Source organism: Verticillium alfalfae, genomic scaffold (genome assembly GCF_000150825.1).
Source record: "Verticillium alfalfae VaMs.102 supercont1.1 genomic scaffold, whole genome shotgun sequence".
NCBI classification, from domain to species: Eukaryota; Fungi; Ascomycota; class Sordariomycetes; order Glomerellales; family Plectosphaerellaceae; genus Verticillium; species Verticillium alfalfae.
In genome coordinates, this window is record NW_003315038.1 from 110,701 (window position 1) to 118,541 (window position 7,841).

General features: G+C 55.5%; 2 protein-coding genes across 2 annotated transcripts in view; one reads left to right on the forward strand and one right to left on the reverse strand.

Annotated features, from left to right (window-relative positions):
* Window positions 1–1,117: 1,117 nt before the first annotated feature.
* VDBG_00043 (conserved hypothetical protein) lies at window positions 1,118–2,093 on the forward strand (the record flags this gene model as incomplete). Its single annotated transcript, XM_003008316.1, has 2 exons — window positions 1,118–1,175; window positions 1,318–2,093. 2 exons carry the CDS (start codon window positions 1,118–1,120, stop codon window positions 2,091–2,093), a joined length of 834 nt encoding a protein of 277 aa, XP_003008362.1.
* A 4,254-nt stretch (window positions 2,094–6,347) lies between these two features.
* VDBG_00044 (conserved hypothetical protein) overlaps window positions 6,348–7,841 on the reverse strand; it is a gene marked incomplete at both ends in the record, with an annotated part of 2,108 nt that continues 614 nt past the window's right edge. The window contains 2 exons of the mRNA XM_003008317.1: window positions 6,348–6,754; window positions 7,022–7,601. Coding sequence (XP_003008363.1) covers window positions 6,348–6,754; window positions 7,022–7,601 — 987 coding nt within the window. The remainder of the gene's footprint in view (window positions 6,755–7,021; window positions 7,602–7,841) is intronic.

Genomic DNA, 7,841 nt, shown 5'->3' on the forward strand with positions numbered 1-7,841 from the left:
TCGTCAATGGCATGGGGATGCGAACGCGAATGGCACTACAGACGAGGGTAGTTTGCAGGTCTGCAGCACTAGTGCGTGATGGGGGAGCAGAAAGGCAAGGGGGACAGCGGCCACGGGGAGGAGGGGGGATGCCTGTCAGCGGTGCCCCTGATCCGTCGTCCTGGGAAAGAGCATGATTGGCAGGTGCTGGGGACGGACTCTTTGCGACTGCCTCTACAGTATGTCTTCGGGCGAAAAGAAGGGCGTGGCAGCCCGCGACCGTCCCACGGTGTAGGAATTGGCAAGGGCACCTCGCCCATGTGAAACAGCGACGTGGGAACTTTCCGTCCTTGGGATCCCATGGCGACGTCGAGGGACACTTTCGTTTTTGGAGCAATGCATCCGTTGGACACTGCGCTGGACACACAGCCATCTCTCAGTGCCCAGGTACCTTGGGTAAGGCGAAAGTTAAGGTAAGGTAGGTGGTACCTTAGTTACACAGCACATTTTCCATGGTACCTGCCTCTCGATCTCCTACCACCCCCCTTCCTGCCTTATTACCCGGTTGGAGTGCGGTGCTTCTGGGTCTTGTCTCCTCACCTGCCTGCCACCACCCACACCGTCATAAGTAAGGTACCTCAGGTCCGCAGGCAGGTCCTCGGCCATCATCTCCTCCTGCATGGCACGGCACACACAAATTCTGTCTCTTCGCTCCCACGCTATCAACCAACACCATCATCAGCGACATTGATCCGTCGTCCCGCCCTGCCCGTCGCGTCACCTCTCATGCATGCACCCTGGCCCGGACCCCTGTCGTGCCCACACGCCGCACGAATAGCGTTGGTCCATCGCAAGCGTCGCTAACCACATCACGCTGGTCGACATCAACACACCAAACGGCCTTTTTCGTCCCAGTCTGGCTCGTCTGGCGGATGAGGGGGTGGGGAAAGAGCTCAAGACGCCTTGGGCCCAGGTGAGGTACGACCTGTTTCGACTCCAATCTCACCACTACACCACAAAACGCGCCAACAAGGTCTCGACAACTCAGGCAATCAGGCACAATGGACACAGCTGACGACACGCCTCTGATCTTTGCCCAACACAGCTACGGCGAACACTCTCTCCAAAGGGTTGGCACATGGCAATTCCCGCCCGAGTTGGCTGGCGACGACAACGGATACTGGATCATGTAAGTTGTGCGCACTCTCTGCCCTCCAGCCCCCTGCCCCCTTCCCCCCTCCCCCCCTTTGCGCCTCGTCTATCTTTGCGCCTCGTCTATCTTTGCGCCTCGTCTATCAGAACTCGCTCATCCCGTGTCTCATTCTTTCTCTCCACCAGCTTCGTCCACGGCGGCGCCTGGGCGTGATCCACGTAAACTCTACCCGGGCTTTGTTCCCTGTATTCGCTCGCTCCTCGCCTCCGCCAACCCTTCTGGCCCCGGCCTCGCCTCTTCCGGCATCCGTGCCTTCGCCAGCATCGATTACCGCCTCTCACCCCACCCCGAATTTCCCCAGGACCCTTCTTCCGTGCCGCCCTCGGAGCTGCGCGAAGCCCGCCACCCCGATCACCTGCTCGATGTGCGCGCCGCTCTCGCTAGTCTACAGGAGCGGTATGCCTTTGGCGACCGCTATGTCCTGATCGGCCATTCTGCCGGTGCCACCATGGCGTATCAGTTGGCCATGGGTGGTGCCGCCATCGGCCTTGGTGCCGCTGCCGCACCTACCCCTAGCGTCATCCTGCCCTCTGCTGTCGTCGGCGTCTCGGGCATCTATGAGTTGCGCAAATTTGTCCAGCGCCACGGTCCCCCCTACGCCGCCTTCATTGCTGGGGCGTTTGGCGACGACGAGTCGACCTGGAACGATCGCATACCCGCCTGTTACAGCGGCAGCTTCAACGAGCAGCTCGGCTCCACGTGTGCCTACCTTTCCTGGTCGCCAGATGACCAGCTCGTCGATGAGACTGAGATTGACCTCATGGCCAAGCGGCTGGAAGAGGATAAAGTTCAGGTCAAAGTCACCAAGGATCTCACTGGCAACCACGATGTTGTATGGGAGGAGGGCACTCAGCTGGCCAAAATTATAAAGACTGTCTTGACCGACCTGTCAGGCCCGTGAATCCTGCGGGGGGGAATGGTCTGATCTCACATGGATAAGCGGCACGAGCAGGAAGGAGCCAGAAGAACCCTGATTGATCGTCGTTCCGACCGTGCCATTCAAAAAGACAATTGAATACCCTCATACTGTCGCATTTTCGCATGAACCTGACAAACACACGCCCGGCTTTGACCGGCGTCCCTCTCGCCATATTGGTGACGGGACGATCTAGGCTTGCCCCGGAAGGCCTGAGACCCGCAAGCCTGGGTACTGTTGTTCACTGTCGAAGCCGAGTCGTTCATCCAACCGTCGCCATGGTTCTTGCGCCGGATTACATGCCCTCATCTCGTGTGAGCCATTTGTCATGAAAGGCATAGAGCCAACGATAATACTAGACACACAGCCGATATTGAGGCCACATCAGACGATGGCGGCGAATGATCAAGCTCAGCCATCCATAGATCGCCCGGCAAAAATGATGCCGCTCCACATTGCCATTGTGCTATTATCGCAAAGGTTTGATACGAGAGAGCGGCCCACCGCAAACAAGCTTCGTTGAAGTGTTCCGACGACGAGGGTCTGGTGCGGAGATCACCAACAGGGGTAGTTCGGACAGTTCCTAGGATATAGCCAAGATATGGGGCCCGGGAGCAAAATTCTCCATTCGCAAACAGCACATAGGCTGTCTCAAGGTGCACGTCCCATCCGATCACCGAAGCCTGTGATTTAGGCGCAGCCTGCGACTCGGGAAGGAGGAGAGCACTGGTGGCGAGGTCTCGGTCGGCACCGTGTCGTCGCAGCTATTATACGAAATCCAAGGGCCGCACTACGACTTTAATATCACAGCCAACGTCGAGAGTATCGTCATAACATAGCTAGACAAGGACCGCGTGTAGGTTACTAGTATTGAAGGGCTTCCCGCGTCTTCGACGATAAAGGACGGCCTTGTAGCATGTCGCGACTAGTAAACCGAGTTTTACTACTACCCCGTCGGCTTAGACGTCGAGGAGAAGGCCAAATAGACGTAACAATAGATCCGCTACTCGTTTATAGATACCATCCAAGATCTTATCTACCTAGAAATTGGTTTCAACGGGTACTTTCGAGAATCCGCATAATTAAGAGATCGCTACGGTCGATATATGTATTTTTATTTAGACCAAAAGAGAGAACTGGTTACTAAGTTTACGGTGAATGTCCTGAAAGTGCCAATATCCCGGCCTTCCACCTTTTCAAAACTACATAATGGCAGCGTGCTCAATCGATGGGGTATCAATCTATCTAGAACCTGCCCGCAGATATGCACTGCTGACTTGAGGTAAGCTGATATGCGATTGCAGGGTGATAAACAAATTGACGTCACCAAGGTCGGGAGCAGACATCGTGGGCCCCTGCGGTTATTGTCAGGCCCCGTCAATTGTAAGCTTACCACGCTATTGCGGCCTATGAATAAGACATCCATAACATTCTCGTCAGAACTGTTACTGCGCGAGCATCGTCTGCCGGTTGTCCTGTCGAGTCTCGTCAGACATTGCCAAGAACGGTTGTAGCGGAGCCGAGAAAACACGCTTCGATAGCTATAGCATGCATTCCGGTTGAAGACCTGTTGTTGTGCATATTTAGGAGCGGGGAATCGTAGAGCAAGTTAATCGGTGAAGTCTGCGCGTGTGCGGATGAGCGACGGGACAGCATATCGCCGGCAGACCACCGTCGATTCTCGAAGAATCACTTATGACCAGGCTCCAGGAGAGGCTGAGAGAGGTTCCCGACCTGGATTTATCCCGCTCACACATCCTTCAGGTGGTCTCTTTGTTCGTTGGGGAGGTGAGAAAGCAGAAATGATTTGGACTGGTCGGCATGGTGTTGGAATGGGCTTTGTTGTCCAGAACATGTCAGCCACCTTTGCAATGACGAGGCATGTCCTGAAATGATACAGACAAATCGAAGTTACAGACAACGAGTACGCTTGGGGGGCTATGAAAATCCAAAGCCCAGCCCTACAAAAGCGGAAGTGGCTATACACTTTGGGGCTTCAAGTGCAAATGGGATCATAGAAATAGATCACCCAACAGCGGCGATAATGATATGTGATGCTCAGAACTCTGTCCCTAACTACCTTTGAAGCTGCCGAAAACAAAAAAGACCAAAGCCGGACATGCCAGCCATACTTTTTCTAGCCATTTGGTGGGCTTGGACGATCACTCAGATATACAGCGTGGCAAGGCGCGAGCTGGCAGAGGGGCATAGTTGGTATGCCGTGCAAAAAGAAAAGGATGGTTCGTGGAAAATACAATGGCAGACGGCTGGCAGTGCAGACTCAACAATTAATTCGAAACAACAGCGTCAAATTCCTTGATACATTGTCGCTCGCTTGAAATACATTTAGGTAAACATATCACGTACCAGAGGACTCCAAAAGACAGAGATAGCCTCATAGCCAAAGACGCGATTGCGATTGATGGCCTTCAGTCACACAGGCTATATTATCGGTTGGGTTATGTCGTAATGAATAATTTAGTGTAATCCCTACCCCCCGAGGGCCACCGATGACCAAACCTCTCCAAGAACACCAGGAAGCAGAAGGATTTGAAATTCGACAAGTCCAGAGTATACAAAACGTCGCATGAATGGAAAATATGACGCAAACATGCTGTTCAGGTCAGCGAACAGGGTTCAACGGGCCTGCATTGACAGAATACGACCCTGTGTGTTATTTTCTTTCCAGGTGAATGAGACGACGTCACGCACACAGCAGATGCTTCAGGCAGTAGAAGAAGAAGGGACAGAAGTTTTGATCATCGGAAGGAAACACCTTCGCTGAATGATATCCATCAACACCAAGAGACTCAAGGCCGCAGACCGCCAAGCTGTGCGGAATCGGATCGCCACGTGCAGTCAAGATGATCCCCGCTTTAGCCCCCGGGGAGCGGGGTCTCCAGTTCGGTACTCGGCGGAGGCACCGCCTGCCCCCCTCCGGGGCCCAAAATAGTGGGGGTTGAGAAAGAAGGGGGCACGGGCCCCGCTTCCAATGGCATCCCGCCTTATCGCGGCGCCCCACGGCCCGACTGATAAGACTTCACCGCCTCAACCCCTCTTGCTGCACGGCCTCAGCCGCGGGCGGGACGAACCGCGCAACCGCCTGCCCGGTGTCGCACGACGTGCCAAACGTTGGAGCAATGCGCCGTAGAAATGACGAGCATTGAAAACGAGACTGGGCACCTCCGATGATCAGTCTGGAAAACTTTCAGCGACGGCATCTCTTGTTTTCTGCCGTCGCATGGCGTCGTGCGCACCTTGATCGCGGGGTCAAAAGTGACGTAATCTTGTGTTGCGTAGTGAAGTCCGCGCACTGTATCTCGGACGGTACGACGAGCCCCTGAAGGGGCTTAGCGCTGGCTCACTTCTCAACCCAAATACTGGTTGATGAGGGTATCGCGACCACCGACGATAGTCGTTTTTCGTGTCGCGTGCATAGCGCCTTGTGCGCGCATCGCTCCAAATGCCATTGATCAATGAAAACCATCATGGAAATTCCAAGACACCCACTCATATTGATGCGTCAACTTTATTCAGAGGTAGCGCTCGTGTTACGTCGCTACAACCATGTGCTCGTTGCACAGAGTCCAGGTCAAGTCAAGTCAAGCCACGCGGCAACAATTGCAACGCAAAACCACAGTCGCACAACGGGTACCAAGAGACTCTGCGCACCCTCCAAAGGAAACAGGAAATCTAGGAAATACACGGTAAAACAGGAGGAAATACCAACATCAGGAACAACTCAACCTGCCCCCCATCCCACCCTCTGTCCAGCCAGGGGAGAACATCCGATCTCGCCTCAGCCTTTTGCCGTACAGCGCGGCGTATCCCACACCCATGCAGCGCCTCCTGCCGTCATCCAGCATGCGTGTATTCCAACACGGCACACCTTTTCTGCCGCAGTCCTACACAGCCTTTTTGCGATCATCGGCCAGCTTGGTGTCGCTGGCTCCAGGCGGTAAATCGAGTACCAAGGACAGGAAAGAAAAGAATAAGGAAACCGTCATGATTGCTTGCTTGCCGCTGAGCCACACCATTCCAAACGCCATCAAGGAGTGAAAGTGACCTTGCCAGGTCCTCTCCATTACTTCCCGATTTCCCGTCCTACCCCGTGACCTTGACAAAAAGAATCGTAGCCCTCACGACAGCTGCACCCTGTCTTAGTCTGCTCTGCCTCATCGGAAGCGCACACATTGTGAATACAGACACAAGCTGAAGGCTATCATTTGTGTCGTACTTCTACCGTTTGCGCTTCTTCAGTTTGTCCGCAGCAGCAGCGGCGGCGGCAGCAGCAGCGGACACCGGAGTTGCTGAAGGCATGAGGGAGGGATGCGATGGACCGACAGCGATGTCCTCCATCTTAATGGGGACACCCATGTGGCGACCATAGCGACCCTTGCGGCCGTTGCCTTCATCCTCACTGATGCACTGGTCGGCACTGAGACCGGCGTCCTTGCAGCGACCGCAAGGACGCTGCCTGTCGCAGCCCTTCTTGCTCTTCCGGCAGCGTTGACAGCGCGCTTGGGCAGAGAGGTCAAGCTGTTCCTCGTCAACAGCACCCGGGGGAAAGGGGCACCGCCAGCTGGTGACAGAACGGGCTTTCGCGACGGGAGGCAGCGAGGACCGGCGACCATGGGGGCCCGTTGCTTGGCCAAAAAAAGCCAGCGGGGTTTCCTTTGGGCTTGGGGGGGAACCAACCAGGACGGAGGGCACTTTTGCTTGGCCTTTTGCTGGTCTTGGCTGGGCCTTGACTTGCGGGGGGCCAAAAACCTTAAGGCCTGGGCATTGCCTGGAAGGGGCCGGTTTTTGGACTTCAATGGGCTTCCATAAAAAGGCCTCAATCTTTCATGGGGGGGTCGGGGTCGCCGGCGGCCCTTCACCCGAAGGGAAGCGGCCCCCTTGTCAAGAACAACCATTTCGGAAGGCATGGAAGGGGCTCTCGGTAGTCTGGTAAATCTTGCGCATAGTTCCAGCGGCATCGAGCTTCTGGCGGCGAGCCTCAGGGAGCTCTTCTTCACTGTCGCTGTCCCCCTCACTAGTGGCACCGGTCGACGAGGCAGCGTCAGCGCGACCGCTGAATGTGTCATCAAGAGTCGACGCCGATGTTCGCCCATGAGAGATGTTTGACATGTCACCCAGGCGCATTAGCTGGATGGCGACATCCTTGTCCTCCTCTGACATGCAACTGCCGACAGTCGGGTCTGGTGTCGGTAGGATGCCAGACATACCGGCATGAGCACTGCCTTGGCCGCTGTGACTAATGCTGTTGCGGGCGCGGCGAGTGTCAGAGGCGGGTGTTGCGTAGAAAGCAGCCTGGCCGAAGCCGTTGTTGTAGCTTTGCGGGGACTGCAGCGGTATAGGGTTCGTGAATGGGTTCTGGCCCTGCTGCGCATGGGATATTGAGGGCCGCTGGTGTTCGATGCGACGCGCAGGCGACACTGATGGGTTGGATGTAGCGGCTGGCATTTGCGGAGGTGCGAACAGCGGCAGTTCCTGGAGAAAAAAGGGAACCGAGATCAGCCATACTCCACAGGCAGCAGGAGGAGTCAATCGAGAAGGGAAGCACGATTCGTGGCAAGGCTTACCGAACTTTCAATTTGGCCCTCTTCCGACGGCCACCCTCGACAATATTCTCAAGACTATCTCAGTATTGCCGAGCTGTTCCTTGCCTTGCCGGAGGTGGTACTTCCGGGCGCGCCATCGCCACTGCTATAGCCGTTGATGCTATCACTG